Raw genomic sequence first — 23,660 nt, forward strand, 5'->3', positions numbered from 1 at the left:
GAAAATATTGCAAAATTTCGCCCAGGGCGCCGCGGCGCACACTTTGCGAACCACTGGATTAATCAAACCACATTCTAATCGTCGACAGTATATAGCAGGGGTTCCCAAACTTTTTCGTTTCACGGCACCCTTAGTGTTTCAAGATTTTTACACGGCGCCCAAGTCAGAATGTAGACCTATCTAACATTTGCAACGCTCCGGTAGTGTAGTTCGTTTGCTTGCCTTAAGTTAAAAAATAAACACATTTCAAATTCAGAAATATTTTGTATGTATAAAATAAGCACATATGTGGAACAACCATGTCATTGATTGAATTTGATGCGATGGTTTCATTCTAAAAGCATTCTAAAAGACTAACAAGTATCATTTCAGTGAATATATTGGAACATTTCGTGGCGCCTCACGAACAGGGTAGGAAACACGTAGGACATTGGAAGGACTACATTGCTCTCAGTCAGTGAATATTTAAAATATATATATATAAAAAAAATGTGTAAAGTAATCGTTATTTTATAGGTGCCTCACGACGCCGCGGCGCACTCTTTGGGAACCATTGGTATATAGGTTGAGCCACAGTCTATTGAAATTGTACATTGTACCAATTCAATCAGGTTTCTCCTAAAATCAATTGTTGCCAAGCAGTACTGATTGTTGGCAGCCGTTTTGTTTCATTTGAAGGCAAAGTCGACAGCGCGGAAACGCTCGCACCAAAGGCTAGAGCACCGACCAACGGGCTGAATATGAGATAATGTTTTCATTAACAAGCCTTTGGAACGTAGTAATAAGTTCAGGCAATTCATTAAGAAGATCGGTCCATGGACTACACAAAACAAAAAAAAGTCGGGAATCTAATGGACTGGCATTTCTCACGGTTCAAATGTAATTACTTAATATATCAGTTTCAGTATACTTCAAATAATAGTTGGAATGAAATGTGTCTGGGTTATTTCGAAAAAAAAATATTAAAAATTCGTATCAAAATTAAAGATGTCGAAATCCGGATAAAATTTTATCTGGATATCGGATAGTTTTTATTCGGATTTCGGATTAAGAGACCCGGATATCGGATATTCTGATATCGGAATTCGGATTATCGGAAATGTAACGATATCCAAATATGTGAATTATCCAGTTTTATCGTTTATCTGCTTTAAGGGCTTTCCACATATTCTTTAATTCATCATGTTCGTATTTCACTGTACGGATTTTCCGTTATCCGGATTTTGTAGCCATCCCTACTTAAAATTTGAGATGGAGGAAATATCTGGTGAACCCAAAATTTGGAGTTTGTTTGACTAGCAGGTATCAAAGACATTTCGAAAGGAATTAAAATATTCATAATCTGTGTGGGTAAGAACGTAAACATCTCAGCGACACAATACCTAATGGAACGATTAAATTGCTCCCAGTTTTCAGCTTGACATGACGCAGGAATCACTTGGGTTATGACGCACACAGCCATTTTGATTGCGTGCCTATTTACGTTAGCAGCAGATGCAGAAACAAAACTTCACGAGCTGCACATCTGAACTGAAAATAAAGCGAGCAGAAGGGAACGCAAGGCTGCCACCAATGATCCAGATCCCTTAAAGAATCTAAGACATGAAATGACAATAGGCCCGCATGTGCGCGTGCCGACTGAGCAGATGGCATTGGGAGGCGAACGAACGTGTCGGGGGTTTCGCAATGAATAGAGTTGCTCATGAAGTGTCATTTAAATTACAAAGATAATTTATTCCCCGAACAGTCATTCTTGTGAAAGGAGATAATCGCAAAACTGTACTGTACTTAGAGTTGGAAGTGGTCGAAAAAAGAAGCAAGCTTTTTTTTTTTTTAAAAAAAAAACGGCGTTTTTTCCGCGGCTTTTTTCACAAAAGGGTCTGAAAATCAATGGAAATACAGGAGTTGGCAGTATTTTTCCTGTTCCATGGTTTTCGTTTATCTCCCTACTGTAAAATAGACACTCATTTCTAAATATAAAATACAATTTACAATATAAAATTCGTAGCTAGATATAAACAGTGTTTTCAAGAAAGCTGGCTTTTTTGAATGGGCTGTTCTTCCAGAGTGTTATCTTATATTTCGGACGTGGTATAAACATATTTACATAACTAGAGTAGTTTTGTGTGTTTTTAATACAGCCTAATAGTATGATATGATTTTCAAAGTTTGAATTTGTTAAACGAACACATACATGAAGCAAAAAAGAAAATACTGCTCTAGCTTTTGAAAATCTAGTATCAAATCACTTTACATTAAATTCTGTGTTCGGTAAAATGTATTTGTATTCTGCCTTTCCAGTACATCATGTATAATTTGGTTAAATAGCCGCTAAACCTGGGCACGTAGCAACTAGTCATGTATTTTGGCTGTTTGTTGCAGTGCTTTTCAACCTTTGTGAGACCACAGACCAGTAAATTTATTTCTTAAAAGTCAATGTCTGATCCCAACAATTTCACTCATAAATACATCTCTGATCTTTAAAGTTTATATGGAAATTAATATGCACCCTTAATTAATATTACTATATCAACTATGGTATAATCATAGTTCAATTATTATGTATAGACTTGCTGTCAAATATAAAATTTGATTTAAATTAGTCGTCAACCCCTGCGTGCAACGTACCTTTTGCAGACCGGAGGTTGAAAACCACTGGCACTAAAACTGAAGCAGACGTAAATACGACTGGCCGCAAATGGCAAAAAAAAAAAAAAAAAATCTATTTAAGAAATCTGTACTGGACCCAGTAGCGCCTTCTGCCTATTCGCACATTCGCACGTGCACACCCAAATAAATCTGTAATGCAATCCTTATTATTTATTGAACTCTATCTCCTTCGAAACATCAAGTGTTCCCACGCCGCTGCACCAAGAGAAGCCTGCGATCATTGATATCAACACGCGTAGACCGAGCCGCGCTCGGGGCTTGAGGCTTGAACAAATGTTAGTCTCGCTCCCTATGACGCTGTTGCAGCAGTCGCGTAGAGGACGCTGATTGGGTCTTTTGGCTTGAGCGCCGTGTGAGGGGAGGTTGCATCATTTAGGAAAGCCGTGAACGCAGCGATCGGTGTGCGAGCAAATGTAGTGTTGCAAACCCATTCCATTAGAGATCGTGTGACAGAGTCGAGGCAACCCATACATACATCATTGCAAATTGAGGTTTTTATTTTTTAATTCTTTTATTTTATTTAAGAAAAGGGAAATTTCGATGGTATATTATCCCTCCGATTCTGACCCGAGCACGACAGGGGAAGAAAAGGGGGAAGGTAAGGAGGGCAACTGAAAGCGAGACGGGTGTTTTAAACATGCATGCTTAGTGAATCTTGGGCAAAATAAACGGCCCTGTGGCGCAGTAGCCGAATTATCAACCCACGCGGAGGGAGCGTACATCAATCAGCCAGCTGTTTTCCATTGTGTGTGTGTGTTACAGACTTGCAAAATTGTTTAGCGCTGTCAAAAACTCGTGCAAACTGTTTGATTTCATGATGAATAGGGAAACTGTACATAGCGTAAGAAGAGACTTAATATTTCACGTTATTTAATTTTTGGAGGGAAGTTAGCTACAAAGCCAGTAACAACTGCAGCTATATATACAGGGTGATTCAAAAGTCGCGCGACATAGGACAACTCCGTTATTTGTGCAGATACCGAAAAAACGATAGAGGGCATAAGTGTAGGAAATACATTGTTCGAAATCATGAGCGTAATTGTTGCGACAGCAGATGGACCATTTACTAGTCTGCTTGAAATCACAAACAAAACAAAACAAAATGACTGCCAAAATGGCAAACGGAAAGAAACACAAACAAATCAATGCCATAGCCGTACTCCACTTACGACCGAACAACAAAATTGACAATCGCAATAGCAATACCAACCGCACGGAGTGGCAAACTGATACAAAGGAAAGACCTGAACTGACATGTCCAGCAGCTGCATCGCTGGGACACTACCGGAGGAATTGTTCAAATTGATTGCCATCCTGTTGACGGCACATCCGAATACGGTTCACAGAACTCTTGCGCATATTACGTAACACCATAGGTGTTATTGCTGCACAGGCTCCTCTGATGTTTTCCTGAAGTTCCTGCAGTGTTCGGAGCCTGTTTCTGTACACGACAGATTTGAGATGGCCCCAGAGGAAAAAGTCAAGTGGTGTCAAATCTGGCGACCTAGGCGGCCATTCCACGGGACCCCTGCGACCTATCCAACGCCCAGGTAAAACTTCATTCAGCAATTCGCGAGTTATTAGTCAGAAATGCCGCGGTGCTCCATCTTGCTGAAAGAAAACCCCCGTCGTTTTGCTAGGAGTAGATTACCCAAATAGGGCACGAGTGTCATCTCGAGATGCTCAGTTCAGCAGTGAGCTTGTTGTTAAGAAATACGGGACCGATGAGAACATCCCCGTGTATGCCACACCACACATTTAACCTTGGGTCAGTCTGATGATGAGCATCTACAGCAATGTATGGGTTCTCAGTTGCTCAGTACACAGCGTTATGTCTATTCACTGTTCCGTTCAGATGGAAACAGGCCTCATCGCTGAAAAGAATATCAGCTTCAAGGTGTGGCTGCTGCGTTCGTCTTTCAGTAAACCACTCACAGAACTGCACCTGTCTATCTGTGTCATCTCCATGCAGTTCCTGGACAAAATGCACACGATATGGATGGAAATGATTTCTGGATATTATCCTGGACACGGATGCTTGACTGATGCCACATTCTTGAGCCACTTTTCGTGTTGACCGTGTTGGACTGACTGTCAGCTTAGCTAGTACGCTAGCTGAGGTTGCATGATCTGTTGCTGTACGTGGCCGCCCAGACCGTCGTTTGTCATGGATACTGCCTGTTGCCTTGAACCGCTCCAGTCAACGACCAATGGTTGCATGATGTGGCGGTGGTTGATCTGGATGCCGTCTGTGATATTCCTCCGCAGCTTCCCGTAGACTCATCCCTGCAACATGGATAAGAACCATTTCCAACCTTTCCTGAATTGTGTACTGGGACATTGTTGTTGATTACTGGGAAAAAAATCAACATTACGGTCGTGATTTAAGATGTATTTTCCAACAATTTTGTTCTTGTCTCCTGCACACAATGAAAATAATACAAATGCAACATCACGGTCATGATTTCAAACATATGTCCAACAATTTTGCCCTCTATCGTTTTTTCGGTATCTGTACAAATAACGGAGTTGTCCTATGTCGCGCGACTTTTGAATCACCCTGTATATATATATATATATATATATATATATACGGCGGAAGGGAGGGGAAAATTTTGAAGTACGAAGCAGGGCAGTGTGAACTGAGTGAGTACTGTAATTTTCTTTAAGATTTATTTTGCTCTCGATTTCGCTTGATTTGCTTGGTTCGATCAGTCTGTCATTAGAAATAAACAACAGCTATTAGATAGATTACAATTTGATTTCCTCCATGTGGTAGTTGGATCGGCTTCTTTGGAGTACGCCAATGTTATTATTCTCCTTTTTCATTAATATCAACGGAGCAGAGGAGGAAGTTTTTATGAAATATCTTGCAAATCGACAATGGTATTGATATTGTAGATCGGTATTTCTATGTATCGAGTGATTTTGTCAGATTATCGATGCTGAATTACATACAGTCCGGCCAAGGAAGACGAAACTACTTGGAAAGGATGATTCCAAACTTGAGAGGGGAAGCAGGGAGATGCACTCGCCAAACTACCCTGTGGTATTTCGCTTGCGTAGGTTCGCTTGTTGTATTACAGCTTTCTGTGTTGTGTTTGTGATGGCTCTTACAATTCGCAAAAAACAGTTTCGAAGTGGAACGAGGAAAATTGGGACGTTTTGGCCCCTGTTGCACATTCTACAAAACACACTCGTTATGCTAGAAAATGTCACAAGCCATTCAGTTACTACATTTATATTTATAATACTATATACAACAATATTATTATTATTATTGAATACTATCCTGATTAATGTTGTGTACATTTGTGCTAATTATAATATTTACTAAGAAGATCAATTTAATTGAATGATCTAAAATAAAGCTACTGGTTTACAAACAAGTTTATCTACTAATGTGACGATATGAATACTTTCCTGATATGCTATGTTTGCTGATATAGTATATGACTGGCTTACATAACCCTTACATAATTCGTAAACATCTCTGTATGTACTTTGGCGGCGATGTTACTACGTTGAAACTTCATTGCTGTTTCTACAGCAGACGGTTTTCAAGAAACCCGCTTCCTGTTCAAAGCTCAGTCACCCCTAATTAGCCATTGAACGCGTCCGGTTGGCGCATGCGCACTTTCGTCCATGGTCTCGGCTAAGGCATTCAGACAGTATTGCACAATAGCATCGCTCTTCTCGTGATTGGCTGGATAATTTCAGAAATATTTTAAATTTGTAAAAAATCAGTGTTAAAAAAACCATGAAATATAACTGTCATAGCCTCATTTTCAGGGAAAGGTGATCAAAACTTGGGTTGCCAATATATTAAGCATCATTATGTACGCAGAAACGGGTGCGAGTATTTGACAGGGGTTGCATAACACTTTTGGACGCGAGACTAAAAGTGCACACCGATAGAGCCGCCACTGACTGGACCTACAGTTTGAAACGAAATCTGAAGCATTCTGCCTCTACTGAGGGTTGAACCTCAGACCCCTTTGATTACAAGGCAAAGCATTACTTTATGCCACTCCAGAGGCCCCTTCATGATTATGAAAGGAACCTTCTATCGAAACGCCAGATTTTTTTCCGACAGTACTTGGAATTTGTTTTCTGTAATTTACAGGCTAAATTAAATCTTAATCTCTGATGAAGTAACTAACAATCTTGTTAAATATAGAGAACATTCAGACCAAAGTAACACATTACAGTGGAGGTGTAAGATGGAAGTGACAAGCGGCATGGGGCCCTTCAGTCTATAAACAAGCATTCACCACACATGCAGAAACAAGACCCGAGGCGACACGATGTGTGGCACTGAAGGAGCTTTCAGACTGAAGTCACACATGACAAGCGACACAGTCTCCTTCAGTATAAAGTAAAGCATTCACCGTGCATGCAAGAACAACACACTGAAGCGGCACGATGCATGCCATTGAGAAAGTAGTGTAGTCCGAGCAACATGCAAGTGACACGTCTAGCTTGTTGTCGCACTTCGGTTTAAAAGGTTGAATGAATTACTGAGGGTTTGCTTCCAAGTGACACATGTCACTAGTTGCTTCGGTCTGAAAGTTCCCTGAGAATACTGTACAGATCAAGTGACAAGAGACACTTGCAGCTTATGTTGCTTCGGTTCGAAAGATTGCATTTACTTCTAAGGGTTGGTTTCCAAGAGCCACGTGTCGCCTCCGTCTGAAAGCTCAGTTAAACAGGATATATACACACATTCACGTAATATGTATACTTCTGCATATGTGTTGTGAACAATAAAATTTTTCATTGTCTCGAAACATAGAATATTTTGATATTAACATTTGTTTCATATTTTTTGACATCCAACATTTAAATTCAGACACAAACATGTAAAAGCTTGTTTTAAGTCCATTTCATGGCCAGATGTGCTCATCAGGACTACACGTTCAGTTTTAACCCTAGCTTACCCGTGCCGTATGGGTAAATACCAGGGTACGACACACAGGCCCACACCTTTTTATCACTAAAAATTCAAGAAACCATTTTATTATTGAATCACTGCTTCTTTTGCTGATTACATAAGCAGTTATTTATTAATTATAATACATAATTACAAAAATTACTATCATTAATAGAAAATAATAAACAATTATTACATGTGTCTCACATAGGCTATATTTTATCATTCACAAACTCACAAAATCCATTATAATTTTTATTAATGCTTTCTAGTTTGCAGAAATGTATTTGTTTATTAAATATAATAATTACAATCATTACCAACCAATTATTCACTGTCACTGGCATGAGTGTCTCGAATGAGACACATTCAAAGATGGTGCGTGATTTGCGCACCAAATGCATTTTGCCTCCTAATTACATTACATTTATGTTTTTATGAACAAAAGTAAGAAATATTTTGAACATCCTAGGAAACAATGTAATTTATTATTTTCAAACATTTGAAAAATCTAAAAAATAGAGATGCCCCTCCTTGGTTCGCTAGAGTTAAAATTGTATCTGAACCACTATGCAATACGTGCCCACTGGGATTCGCCAATATCTGTCTCTTGACTGCTACATCATGTTAATTTCCTTTGGCTAGTTGTAAAATGTGTCACTACAAACCTGTAAACTCATAACAATAACTTCAAGTGAAATAGGTTAGCTGTAATTGGTAAAAAGCCAAAAGAGCCAAAATTTCCGTTTTTCCCCCCCAAAAAGCCGGCTTTTTTGCAACTCGAACTGTACTCGATCATCAATTCTTAATATACCTTGTACTGCACTATTTTGGGATAACGTAAATGCCCCTGTTAACGACGAGGTATGTGGTAAAGCATTTTCCCTTGTTATTGAGGCTCGCACTGTGTGCAGCCTCAACGGTGCATCCTAAAATTAGACTGACAACACAACACGCGGCCTCTGTGGCGGAGTAGTTCTCACACGGCACTATGACGCCAGGGGTTCCGCGTTCGAATCTTTGCCTGGGCATGGGTGTTCTTTCATCAATTTCGTCATATCATCACCCATCCTCATCTTCGCGATTAGCCAAAAGTGCAGAAATGCGAAGTAAAATAAAAAAAATGTGTAGAACAATTTCCCTCTCCTTTCATTTTCGCTATCTGCACTAATAATGGAGTTGTCTCATGGTGCCTAACTTTTGGATCACCCTGCAGGGTGGCCACTCTAGTACCATGATAAAATTCAAGTATAATTTCCGTTTTTCAAGGCGAACTTTTCAAATATTCAAAGGTACAAGCAGATGTTTTCTGTATTTCAAACTTAGGTATTATCGTCTCTCACACATACACAATATAAAAGATTTGTGCGATTCCAATTTAACCAAAAATTCTGATTCAATTAAACGGTGTGTGTGTATGTATATACTGTATATATACGGTGAGAAGTTTACATTTGTCATTTCACATACTCAGACTAGAAATACATCTACAAACAAATGTTAAATTTGTTAATTGCATAAGAATTACAAATTTACTTACCAACTACATGATATTTCATCTTGCAATAATCTCTCGTCTGTCAGATAGATTGTTCTGCAAAGGGCACTAACTAAGCAAACGAATTGAGAAAATTCTGTTTTATTTTTCATGCAGCTTTCTTTTATTTTCCTTCCTCGATAAAAAATAAAAGCTGAACTGTGAAAAACTTGCCTCAGCATTAAAAAATATGTATAAATTCAATGCAATTGGGATTTTTAAAAATTGCAATTTTTCACGTCTACGGAGAAAAGTTCAAGCACAATTCACTCATAATTCCCGGAATTAAAGGAATTCCTGGTGAGTGCAGTAGCCACCCTCCAGTATATTATACCGTGCGTTCATTTCGATCTGCAGCCGAGAGATCGGGAGAAGCGTGGCGGGCGGCGCTGACGGAGATGCCGACATTTGCGGCCTGTAATGCCCGCTTATTTTTATAGACATATGCAGACATTTATATAAATATTGCAAAACGATCACTAACCTGTGTTATAACACGCAAAGGTTCTTCTGTAATTCATCCAAGTTCTGCTCTTATATGCACAAATAAATAGGCTTTAGAAACGATGTTAAGAGCCACAGATAATAAAACATTTTAATCATAGTTTTGACCAGTAACGTCCTGCTTAAGTTTATATCCTTGAAAGAGTTTTGTGCCGATGGGGATCGTTTGGAGGTTTTGAATGTGCAACACTGTATCAAGATTACGCTGTAGAAGAAACCGTTAAAAGTCAATGGTGTTCGTGAGCTTCCTTGCAATCCGAAATCTCCGAGCTCGAGGTTTTTGTTCCTTCGCGACTAGATGAAGACAGAGTTGTAAATATAATGGCGAGCAATGTAAACCAAGAGCGTGTTAATTTCGTACTGTGCGCAAGAGTGTTATTCTTGGTTACTTGCAGTTACTTGTTTGTGTTATTGTAGTGTGTATGTGTGACGTGTCAGTGAGACGATTGGAATGCCAGCCGCAAGATTCACGTTAGAACAAAGATTTTTTTATGTATGACACGTACCTACGTGAAAACAAACTCGTGTAGAGACGTGTGTAGGTAATTTGTACAGAAATTCCCATGCGTTTCAACTCCACACAGAGATACGGTTAGACATCTTGTCCTTAAATTACGAGAAACTGTATCGTTAAATTTTAAAACACCTAAGCAAAAACGACGGATTCTAACCGAAGCAAAACTCGATGATATTGGTGCAGCGTTAGAACGTTCTCCAAACAAACCTCTACGCCGTGTTTCACAAGAGGTGGGCGTGTCAAAATCATCGGCACATACAGTCACTAAGCTACTAAAAGTAAAACCATACTCTTATAACACAGGTTAGTGCTTGTTAGTGCTAGTGGGCATGTCTATGCAACTTTTGTAACCTTCACAGATAATCTTAAACTTTATCATAAATTTATTATGTTAATGTTCTAAAACTTGATAAATTCTACATGTCAGTCTGAATACTGAAATTATAGTATTCAAGTAGTAAATTTTATGATGTGATTATATATAGGCTGTGTATGCGTTGTTATTGTAACAATCAGGAATAGTTTGCTCCTCGACAGTTTTTATTCAAGAAATGCAAAAACCAATAGCTTCATGTACAAATAGTGTGTAGAATTCGAAATTTTCATAGTATGGGGATATTCCGAACATTTCCCGACTTAATCGGAAAGATGCAAAATCTTACCTTCTCAAACGTCGGGATTTAAAAACAAAATCCCGTCTACCACATCCCTAAAAAAATGTGCATAAATGTAAAAATAAACTTCAAAATCTCATTAACTCGTCCATTCCATAATATTTTCAGCACAAAGGGTTTTCCAATGTAGCATTTCGTCGGCCATTTCGGTACATTCTGCACATCAACCTCTATCAGGACACTGACCTAATGTCATTTACCACATAGACAGAACAAATGTCAGTTTGACTCAGCCAAAACCTGGCAGTGGAAAAGTTAGGCAGAAATCGGATCCAGTGTGACCACTAAGTTAATTCACAAAATTGGAAAGCCTGGAGGTTTCAGTGAAAACTCCTCCTACAGGCAATGAACGATGAACGATGATGAATGGATGTTCGGTAGCGCCAACAGCCCTTGAAGGGCCAAGCTGGCCAAGCGGCCTTTCGTTGTGAAGCGTGGTTAACGCATAGCACGAAAGGACTTTTAAGTTTCTTGTGGACGTGCATGAAAGACTCAAGGGCGTCTGCAGGATTTTATTCTTACGGGGGGGGGGGGGGGGTCAGAGTAAGATTTCACATCTTGCCCTTCAGTCATAGAAACTAATATTTTACCGTTTATTGAAAATGAATCGAAAATACTTTGGCGTTGTTGACAATTTCAGACTTGAGTCCACTATTTAAATAAACTGGATTCACCTTGCTTCCTTTCCATAAACATCTTACACTGTTTATGAATGATGCTTCGTATTTTTGTACTCTTTTCATGATGCACAGATATTAAACAGAAACTATTTAATTTGCTCTCCTTTACCCGCAGAAGGGTACTGTAGTAATAAAAATGATTTCCCGAGTTGTCGGGATACTGAACAGTGTAGAAATTCCAAAGAATCGTGTTTAAAAACATGGTGGATAAAATTCATGATTTCTATTTTGTTATTTAAATCAGATTTTTTTTGGATTTCAATCGATTTTTTAAATAAAAAAACACGCTTAAAATTGCTTGTATGGTTTTTGGCACAATGCATATAGATTTGTTTCTTTATAGAAACACTTTTTCTAGTAAATGGCCCTGAGGAGTTTAATTAAACAAATAAAAAATTACATGTAAATATATATTTTTCTGTTTCTGATAATATACATATTCAATATTAATGAAATTATAATTTCAGTAACTTCTCTTCCAGTGAAAATGAAATATTCTGGATGTACTCTCTGAATTTTGGCAATTTTTTTAAATGATAGTTTGCAAAATATCAGTGCCATGTTTATTTACAGTTTAATGTTAATGACATTTTTTATGGTTTAACATGATTAGTATTTGGAATTTCTTTTAACACAAAATGTTTGCTATTTTTGCCTATAAAAATTATTGAAATTTAAATCAAAAGGAATTTAAGTGTGTTTACAGTTTACATTTCCATTCTTATGAACTTCACCCCATCAGTACATATATTTTCTTTCCTTTCTTAGAGGCTAACAAACACTATTAAATGATTACGAGATTAATGTACTATCACCAAAATTGATTCTGATATCTACAAAAATCCTTATGTACATTATTCTATAAATTATTTATTAAAATTGATTTAAATCAATCCACCTTGCTTAAAAGTGGTTATTTTTTGTTATTTTCTGCATTAGCTGTGTCTGAAATTTCTTGAAATTAACAGTTTTTATTCCAACCTCCTCTTCTCTATGGAAATACGAAGGAACGGGGTTCACAGTTCAGTAGTGACATATGACATCATATAAAGACAATCACTTGAGGGGGGAAATAGTGTGTTGAATTCGAGATTTTTACCGCGTCGGGAGATATCGAAATTTTTCAGTCCCGAACGTTGAGATTACAAGATTTCCCTTCCCAATCTCGTCCCGCACACCCTTAATTACGTCTGTCAACATGATTCTAATCTCTCTAAAACGTTTTTTAATTATTTCGTTGGACATGGCATTTAATTGCTGTAACTTACAGCCTGTAAATCAAAGAAAATAATATGTGTAATAAAATATCGTTACAATTTCACCATTCGAATTACATGAACTTTTCCAAGATATCTCAGGAGAAGGGGGGGGGGGGCAAATGCCCCTCTGGTCAAAGTAAGTATATAATATAGTTGAGAAAGTAGCGCAGTCTTCCCTCCCGAAGCTCAAAAAATAGGGTTGTGGGCGTTCCCAACCCTGACGTCACTCACGGGACAGAACTGACGCTGTCACAGACCTTTCCGCTTGTTATAGGATCTGCATTTGTGTGTAAGTGCCTTGTGTTTTCTTTTTCTGTAGCTCTTGTGTGATAGTGGAGAATTTTTTTTCAACAATAACATTTCAGGAAAATGCCGCGCAATTGTGCTGTTGCTTTGTGCCCGAACAACGCAAGAAATACAGTAGGACAGGCACATATCTAAGCAAAAGTTTTCGGTTTAAACTAGATAAAATGAGGATTTTGGTTTCTTGTTGTGTGAAATAAGATAATGTGACGATAATTTAAGGAGAGAAATAATTATCAAGGCAAGACGGAGAATGTTCTGTAACCCTGTTATTGATAATAGCACGCATCCAAAGTGGGGTTTAGGGGCTTGACCCCCCTCTCGCCAGGAAATTTTTCAGTTTACATTAGATAAAATTAGGCTTTCGGCTTCGTCAATAATATGACTGAGAATGTTCTATAATCCTGTTATTGTTACTAGCGCGTACCCAAGATGGGGATCAGGTGGCTCGAGTCCCCTCAGGTAATTTTTCAGTTTACACTACATAAAATTAGGTTTTTATCTTCTTGAATAATGTGACGATAATTTAAGAAGATAAATACTTATGAAAGCAAGACGGAGAATTACCCTGTTGTTGATAACATTGCACGTAAACTTTACTTGAGCTTTCAGTGTCGTCGCAGTGAACTTGAGCACTATGTAGAGACTTGTCAGTATTTGGAAGCTGTAAACAAAGGTAGCTCCACACGTAGGGCGATTCGTTGTAATTTCTAATCTCTGGAAGACGCGAGAGGGAATGTTCTTGAATAAGAGGAGTCGAACTACTGGCAATATCTATGAATCGTTTATCTGCGGAACATTCTAAAATATAATGAGGATAAATATGCGTTAATTAGAACCATTCCTAAATAGATATACTTTGACCGGACCTTGGATCCAATGAGAAAAATTGCGTTGTTTCTGACTTCATTGCCTTTTAAGTGTTCAATTCAAGGACTTGTTCATGATTTATTTGATCGTGTACAAGGCGCTTTACTTCAGTCTCCAATATGAAATCATAAAAAGTTCTGGGGACTTGATTTCAAAAAATGTGTCCGAGATAACGAGTGGCGTTCCCAGAATTTTCGGAAGGGAAAGTGGTTACGTATACTATTTTTGGTGGTCAGTTCTCATTTAGCCATCTTTTCCTGTCTTTGACGTTCAAATGGGGCTATGACCCCACCAACCTACATCACTGGAGATAAATAAGTAAGCATTTAACCATATTGGGAGAAGAAACATTAGATGTGTTGGGAACGGAAGGGTTTTCACTGTGCATTAATTGTTTCGCGATCCAACTGTATTCTAGAAGACGATTTAGGGGATAGTTGCTCCCCATTTTCTTGCCTCCACACTATGTCCTAATGCTAAGCCTTGTCTATCAAGAGAAAGTGAACTTTCCTTGCAAAACCCCCCAGTTTTAGAACAAAATTGCCACCACTGGCCTTAAACATAAAATACCCCTTAAAAAATGGTGTTCACCCACCTCGTCGAAAGGAATTCCTGGATACGTGCCTGGGTGTAAGCTATTTTTCGTTCCTAAAGGATCCGATTACGTGCAAGATGTGGGTTTCAAAGTGAAGAGATTAGATCCTGTTAACACCAAAACAGCGACAGTGTGCTCTTCGCATTTTCTGTATGCAGAACTGCTGAGTATTATTACCTGTAGACCGCAGCTTAATAGAAACGCTGTATCATGTTTAAATTTGCGTGGTTGTGTGGTGAATTGTAGTAGTGTTCAATAGCCAAAGGCATAATTGATCGGAGTTTACGTGCCAATAAACGTCAGATTCGAAAGCGAGCAGCGGACACACTTGAAGAGTTGTCTCCTCGCAAAAGAATTTGCATGGCACATAATTCAGAGACTTTGAGTACAGGAAATATACCCAACCTCCAACAAGATAGTGTGTTGGAAACTCTGAAAAAGAAATTAAAATGTGCTGAAGAACAAATAATGAAACTGCAAACACTGCAGGATGAAAGTGCTAAAAAAGTAACTTTTGGATTATAAACATGAAGTTGTAATATCTCGACCCCAGTGATTTATCCAAGAACTTCGCCCTAACACCCCACACAATGTTTTAAAAAGGACAACTTTGTGGTCATTTTGGCTCTAAGTATAACTTTTCACCCCCATAAACACGAATTTACACCACTCAAATAGAAAATTCTGAACAAACCTCTCTGCTCCACCTCCGAGCCGGCTTTCCCGCTTTTGATTACATGTAATTCTATTGATAGTTAACTTTCAGCGACACAGTTTACTAGATATAGTCTGCTCTATACATAGCTATACATTTATTTATATACACACGCTAGAACATTCATTCGATTTTATAACAAATTTATTTCCGAAAACACGGAAGAAGTGTGAATTCCTATGCCGTTGCTGGTGCTCGTCTTTGACATGTTCCGTGGCTGACGTCATCCGTGGAGGTTTACGAATGGTTCCGAACTTTTCCGAACGCCAGACTGCACCTCCCTGCCTCTGGTCACCCCCGCAGTGTGTCCACAAATTATTGGACAATCCCCGCATATTGTTTTACAATGGCGGAAGGGATCCGACGCACTCGCGGATCTTCAATTTCGCTTTCCATGCTTCACACAATCGGATGCAACGTGGGGCTTCCTGTGCTGCTGATTCAACGGGGGAGGCGGGAGATCCAGTGATCGGAAATCTCGTTCGTGTCAGTCATTTTGAAAATCGTCGCTGCGTGCTGCCGACAGTACAAGGTCCTCTGAATTGATATGCTCGATAATATTAACTCTCTGACACACTTCGTAGGGGAAAGTCGTGGTTCGAATGTCTTCTCCAGGAAGTTACATACCCCGCAACATCACTCTCATGGCAGTCGGGAGAGAAATAAATGAAAAGCAAAAGGGGGGGGGGAGGATGAACAATTTCCTGCCCATGGAATGAATTCCTGTCAAAAACATTTTTTTAGTGCTGCACTTTGGTTGAAAAGTTACCAGCAGGGCAATTTCTTTCAAGAGTCCTACCACAACTAGCATAACAAGTATAATCAAACCTCATACGTTAATTCTTAATCATTTAGTAATGTGTGTAGTAATAATTCGTTGTTTACGATAAATGTCAGTCAATCCCAATACTACAATGGTTAGGAGTCCGTTTTTTAGATAGAGGTCCGTCCGAAAGCAGCCGTTAAAAACCACGTTATTTTATTCTCACATGCCGCGGTAGCGTTAGGTCTAGTTAGGGCGTATACAATGCGAGACACCCGGGTTCGATCCCCGGCGGCGGAGAACCGGAATTTTTTCCACATGTTGAAGCGGCTCCGGCGCCCACCCAGCGTCGTATAAAGTGGGTACCTGGAGGAAACTCTGGGGGATAAACGCGGGGTAAATCACAGGGGAGCACTTTACTTTTTACTTTGCATGCATTCATATTCAATTTCACTCTTTAATGTATTTCGTCGAGTTCCATACAGTTTCTACATTGATGGCCACATTTTCTTTCGAATGACATGTTCAGATCGTAACTTTTGGCCCACCCTGTAGAATGAACTCTCAGTGAATCATCAGTAGATTTCATGGCATTACCAGAATTTTTTACACGATGCACTAGGAAGAGAGATTTACATTTGGGAGCCTTCCGATAATGTCACCCCGAGATTAATACTTACTGTCCGAGACTTCGTTAAACAAGAGCACGTAGTATTTAAAAAGAATCGCAAGCAACACATTCGCTTTAGTTTGCGACTTATTCAGATCTACCACAGGTGATCAGAAGGCGAGACAGTTACACAAGATTTAACCCTACCAGAAAACGCCTCCCGGGTTCGATACCCACATTCAACTATAGGTCCAGTTCCGATTAGCATATTTGTGCATAAAATGGAGTTAAAACGAACTTAGGAGATACACAGACAATGTTTGGGGGTTCGAATCCAATACAATTAGCTTCTAATCCCCCTTTCCCCTCCATTCAGCCCAATCGTGAGGCCACAGGCCAGTCTCTTTCACTTTTACTTCTATACTGTCAACAAATAAGAAATCTCTTTCCCAAAGCAAACGTTCAGAGCGAAAGAGCATCCCTCTTGAAGTTATCCTCAGGTCGAGAATGAGTGATTCACGCTCCAAAGTCTTTCCTCCGTCGCAGCTGCATATCCGACGTTTTCCAATTTCCCTCAACGAGGCGCTAATGCAATAACAAGCACAAGAGGATGACATCATCCGTTAACGCTATAAAGGAGGCTCTTTACGAACGATTTTCATCTTTCTTCACTCTCGCTTAAGAAGCGCGCCATTGCCAGTAGGAAATGCAAGAGGAAAGTGGTTTTTCGAATAAAACGAGCGGGAACATCCTTCCGTAGGCAAACAGTCGCTCGTGCTAGGCTAAACCAATTGACAGTTTCTGTTCCTGGCCACGTAGCCATGCACATCCTGTTGCATCATCGAATCTCGTGATGGATGATTAACCTAGTAACATCCTATTGTGGGAAGAAACGGAATAAGCCACAGGTAAAAAATAGCCTTCACATAAGTTAACATTCCTGCGAGAAGCATAAAGTCAATTCCTATGATATTATAAGTTATTTAAAAAATGTTATAGGAGCGTTCCACGAAAATTGGTCCTACTCCAGGTAAATAAAATAAATTAATCTGAAAATTATTACTGTTTTCAAATACATTAAGGTTTAAATGTTTGTGAATGCATATTTCAGGAACAAAACTTATCTGCAGCCTATATATTTCACAAACAAATGAAGTAAAAAATTTTGGTGCATTTTTAAAGCGTCACACGTAACACGTTTTTGTTAATGTTTTTTATGCATTCAGACTATGCCATCATATTCAATTTTTTATTTAATTTGTTAGCAGACACCACGAAGTTCAAATCTCGTGTCTAGAACCTTACAATTTGTGTGTGAAATGTCACATACGTAACATGCCCCTATAGTGTCATGAAGATATATATCTTTAGTGCAAATTTTGGTATTTACAAAACGTTAATTCGTTTGTGTCGAATTCTAGTAAATTCTTAAAAGTCTCCGTTTCAGACTCATATCACTGATGATGAACTTAATCAAATTCTGTTCAGTGATGAAGACACCATCTACAAATGTAAGAAAGTTAATCGATATACGTATTTTCCATGTCAGAACCCCGCTTTTGGTAATTCCAATTATTTTTCAAAATAGATAGCGACTTTCGAGACACCGTGAATATGATCCACTTGTTCGTTCAGAATAGAGGTGCCGTGAAAATGAAGTAGAAGTTCTAGAGTGGCAGGAGCGGTTTCCCACCTGAAGCACACTGAATATGAAGTGGTGAGGTGACTTACTATCTGCTATTATGGTTGGGAAGGAAGAAAGGGGTTTCTAGGGGTTGTGTTGTGGCCTGTCCATGTGTGTCTGTGATTGTCATTTCGTCCTTTCGAACTCGAACCCGGAACGCTGTGCTAACTACGCCGTGACGGAGGCTAGGCTAAGTTGACGAAAGGACAATCACAAACAAACATGGGCAGGATTTACAACACAAGCCTTACAGAGTATTATACTGGCTGAGGGTTCAGATGCCAGAGCCTCGTTAGCCTGCAATAATATAATCCAGGATGTGCTACGTGGAAAACAGTTTGACATGTGGGTGCTTCCGGGGAAGTCACCCCTTACATCTCTCAAATCCGGGAAGTAATCACAAGAACATATTACTACGCAAGGGGAGACTTTCTCATGCTACAAAAGTTTAGAGTTAAAAATAAAAATGTTCCTCTACCATCATATCACAACTTTACTAACATAACACAGCTGTGTACTGGCGGAAATACCTCCCCTGCGCTGCGGAATCGCAAACAAGCTTCCGGCAATTCTGAAAGCACTCCTTTATGCCCAGAGAGCCACCATCCCCATAAAGAATCATGAAAAAGGGGCATCCATAAGTTTCTGTGAAACATAGAGAGCCTATATTTTTTTTATGACCACCACACAGAGTCAGTCAGTCGTCAACATTACTACCATTTCCTATCACTTTCTCTTGTGTGTGTGCATAAAAACGTGTCCTCGGAAATCAATGTTATATGCTCTCAGTGAAATGCCTGCGGATGTCTGTATTGCACTCATCACACGCTAATCGTTCACGCAAAATCAATGTAATCAAACGACTGTACTCTCTCTGTCGTGGAGCTTTCAGACCTAAGCGACACGATATTTTTCTTATGATAATATGCATATTTCCGTAACACCAGCTTTACAAATATCGCAAAGGGAACACTGATACTATCTTACGACTTTTGTGCCTAAACTTTCTTAGTGATACGCAAAAAAATATACATATATTGTTAACTATCTTTCCCCTATTGAGGATAAAGTAGTCATCAACAATATGCATATTATTTTATCTTACGCTATTTCCCCCTTTTCATATTACCGACATTAATTCGCTTTTTGTGACAATGTTGGCTAATTCCCGAAGATAGGATGAAATTGATGAATAGACACTCACAAACATCCATGCCCAGGCCGGGATTCGAACCCAGGACCCCTGGCAACGTAGCGTGATGTGATAACCACTCCGGTACGGGAGTCGGCTGAAATTTTTGTTATGTAAATATTACAAAAACATGTCTATTAAACGCGAGTTCGGATTTCGATATCTCTGTCAGGATCACGTGGGAAACCACGTCAAATATGGTTATAACCACAAAATATAACAATGTCGGTTTACCTCGGTTTTTGTCAAATATAGGCAGATGACACAATGATTTTGCTTCCGTGATAGTACGTACCATGAGGAAAATTCATGGGGATGTTCAGAACTGTGGTTACGTACAAAAATGGTCTAAACAGCTGTACATGGATAATTACAAGATTTAAAAACATGAAAAATTTCGTCTTCGTACGTTAATTAGAAGCAAAAACGTCCACCAAAATATGCCAATATTGCGAAACGTTTTCCAAGAATACCTCTGTTATTAAGTGCCAAAAAGGTACCATGGGTATTTTGGAAGCATATAACACTTAACAAATAATATCACAGGGCTTTGGCCTGTTGTTGTTGAATTTAGGTTAAGGAAGCTAATAATTTTGGGCAATGCTAATAATAGTCACAAAATAGGGAAGAATGCCACCATATATCATGGCCCCGCTCACCTAGAAAACAGATCTAAACGTAAAAAGTGTAAAAAGCTTAAAAATCCCCTTGGGAAAAGTTAAAAGTGCAAGGTTGTAAAGGGTTTTGCACGAGACAAACACTACACATTAAAGAGGAAAGAATGCACTAAAAACTTCCTCACAGACAGTGAAAGAGACCAGCTCTTCTCAAAAAGGTAAAAACATTTGCTAATTCACTGTCGTCGTCTCCCAACAGGGATGATAAAGAGTTGGGAAGATTAAATCTCAGATTGCAAATTCGGAATAAACCTTTGAACTAGGTCATATGCAAACTCGACAAATCCTCCTCCACCACTGTTCCACAAGGTTTTTTGCAAGACGTGATTGAAACCAGTTCCTTGAAAAATCAGAAACGTGACAATCAACTACAGACGTCTTCTATGCTACAAAATCATGAACGTTATATCGTACTCAAAAGCTAGTAATTACAACATGTATGTCAAGGTCACAGCAAAGCACTTACCGAGGTCAGCGGTCATCCTCTGGGAAGATCAGTCCTGCTGGTGCGCTCGAGCATCGAAGCATGGGCCATCACGTTCCCCTGACGGTGAGTCCATCCGTCGCCACCATGTTGGCTCACACGCCCCCCTGCAGAAGCCGGCGTCAGTCCCTGCAAGCAAACAAGCAACGTTGGTGAACGCTTCGAGGAGAGTGAACGCTGCCAACCGATCTCTCCCGCGGCCGCGCTTCGACTAAGCCGAGCGATATCGCAACCCACTTATCTCTCTTGTCAACAGTGGGCGACTACCCAGCCACAGTCTTCGTTGATTCTTTACCATGGAACAGGAAGTAAAATGAGCTTCCAAGTTTAGTCTGTACTCAAGGAAGGGTCAAGTGCGTACTGATGGGAGGGATTAATGGGGCTCCAGGCATGGTTTTATTGATTTGGTTTATTTTACTCCGATTTTCTGCCACTTCTGGCTAATTGCGGAGATGAAGATGAGTAATGAAATTTATGAAAGAACACTCACAGAGAACACATATGCCAGACCTGTCCTGTTCTTTTGTCCTTATGTGTACTGAGTGCCCCTTTACAGCCTCAGCTTTTAACGAAAGTCAGAACATTTTAATATTTTATGATTTTATTTCTGCAACGATAGAGTTGTTATTTGTAACGATAAGGGGCTGGATCCCGTATAATGTGACGGGTGCAAAATAGCCTTAGTGCTAACGCACCCACAATTTTAAATTCAAATTCAAAATTCAAATTCAACATATGCCAGACCGGGATTAGAATCTGGTACCCCTGGAGTTGTAGCGCGTTGTGCTAACCACTCTGCCACGGAGGCCGGCGCTTTTACTTCAAAAGTAAAAACCATAATTATTATTACTATTTTCATGGTTATGATTGTACAATAATAGCTATAATATAATAAAAACCTATTTATTCCAAATCATTATTATTACAAATCCATTGGGAGACACTTCTAATCGATTCACCAGAGGAGTGAATATCTATCACATTTCAGGCTGTTAGCGTACTGAAATGCATAGTTACTCTACTTTGTTATTAACTGTTACATATCTTATTCAAGAAAAAGCTATAAAACTTAATGTGACCTCTTACATAAAACACTAATTTTGGAATTTTGAAAAGTGTGAAACCATTTATTCTTTGCATTAAATGATACAATATGAAAACATAACCTCTTCCTGTATTTATACCCATTTTTTTTTTCTCTGACGAAGTTTTTACTTTTGTTATTCTGTTGGAATACTAAGTGAACTTTATATTCCTGTTATTAATAATAAACATTTCATGTTTTCTGATTTTTAGTAACATTAAATGAACGATGCTAATTTCAGGGGGGCACCCTGTCCCGACGTCCAAGGAGTCATGATAGCAAATGTAGGATTGAAAAATACAATTTTCATGGGAAAAAATGTGGGGAAAATTCATCCAAGTTGGATCTTAAAATGATCGAAATCATCTATTCAGATATTTTTTACTGGAGCAAAGAGTTTCTTCAGAATCATTCAATTTATACATATTTCTGTAAAACATATTTTAAAGCTAATTTATTTGTGTTTAGTTCTTGAGTTTTGCTTTATTAAGTCCACTTTTACACACGGATAGGCTAATGGGGACTGGACCGACAGTTTAATGTGGAAATCGAATCACTGTGTGACCCCACTGGGTATCGAACCCTGAACACCCTTGATTACAAGGCGACATGTTACCATTACTCCATCGGGAAAGCAGTGTTCTGCTCGCGGTTTCGAAAACTTCAGCTTAAAGAAGAATTCAAAGCTCAATGCGTGTCTGTGTGTGCATGGTATAATAGTAGTAGTAGTAGTAGTAGTAGTAGTAGTAAAAAAAAAAACATATTTCTCTCAGCGTCTTATGTTTAAAAGTCAGGAATTCCAAACTGTATTATCCATGGTCAGTGAATTGAACCTGCACGACGCTATTGTCATACGCACCGCAGGATGGTGCGTAGGCTGTGTGTGTGTGCGTAAGGCTTGAGGTCAAGCCCCTTCCGAAATAAAATTTTGGGTAAGCAAATATCTCCATTACATGGCCAATGGCGGTAATCCAAGGGGCAGGAACCCCCCTTATTTTCTTTCCATGGATGCTATCCAGACAAGGCGAGACGAGACGAGACTTGGCACTGTCTCGACCTCGTTCCGATTTATAAACATCTGTCTCGTTCTCATCTCTATAGTATAGGCAACATACACAGCAAGGGTATTCACCAGTCTGATATTTCAATGCCTTTTCCAGAAGTATTACAATAGACGAAAATATAAAGAAACTATTATGTTGTCAACTCGCTAACCGTAATCCCTACGTCACGAAGAACATACACCCCATATTGCCAGTGCTGTAGTAGGCGTACCACAAAATTTTCACAGGGTATCCTCTAACTTTCTCGAAACGTTAAACAGTAACTTTGGATTATGTTTCTATTAAATATATGGATGAAATCATTTAACTTCTATGAAAGTAGAAGGTATGCGCTAACGAATAAGGTTAACCAGAGGGTATACGGCGAAAACCACCGTATATTCTCGACTACAGAGCTGCATATTACGGAAATACACGACTTCCTTGACCTCTGATGTATTTTTCAGATTGCACAAACGTTAACCTTGTAACGTTTAGAATATCTTAGTTCTGAGGTCAACAAGTAGACTAACGTAACGCAACAATGATAATTTAAACTAAAGTGTATATATTCTTTCCATGATGGTGTTAGTATTAGTAAGCAATGCTGATCATCGCTTGTTTGGAAGAAAATATTAGCTGAGAGGGAAATATGAAGAGAAACAACGCCCTCAGAATGTGCAAACAATGCAGCATTTGACTGCAAGAGCAATCTCCATTTGTAACTCGAAAATATTTACAAAAGAATTGTGGCCAATTTCCATGAGCGGTACTTAAAAATAAGTTTTCCTAGTATCTCATCTGCAAGGGTTTTTATTCTAGAGGAATTATTCCCCTATTTTTTGACATAGTCTCCACCGGCACCG

The 23,660-nt window shown here is 39.0% G+C and overlaps 1 protein-coding gene across 2 annotated transcripts in view; it reads right to left on the bottom strand.

Moving 5' to 3' along the window:
• Window positions 1-23,660, bottom strand: part of LOC145986573 (glycoprotein-N-acetylgalactosamine 3-beta-galactosyltransferase 1-like) — a 115,350-nt gene that overhangs the window by 69,620 nt on the left and 22,070 nt on the right. The window contains exon 2 of one of the 2 annotated variants that reach the window (XM_083120735.1): window positions 20,650-20,796. In XM_083120735.1, the coding sequence (XP_082976861.1) occupies window positions 20,650-20,665 (16 nt within the window). In that variant the 5' untranslated portion in view covers window positions 20,666-20,796. Of the gene's footprint in view, window positions 1-20,649; window positions 20,893-23,660 lie in introns of those variants that run through there. The other variant, XM_083120736.1, reaches the window with a different exon arrangement.

The sequence above is a fragment of the Lepisma saccharinum genome, chromosome 4, assembly GCF_977018435.1.
Source record: "Lepisma saccharinum chromosome 4, izLepSacc3.1, whole genome shotgun sequence".
Classification (NCBI taxonomy): Eukaryota; Metazoa; Arthropoda; class Insecta; order Zygentoma; family Lepismatidae; genus Lepisma; species Lepisma saccharinum.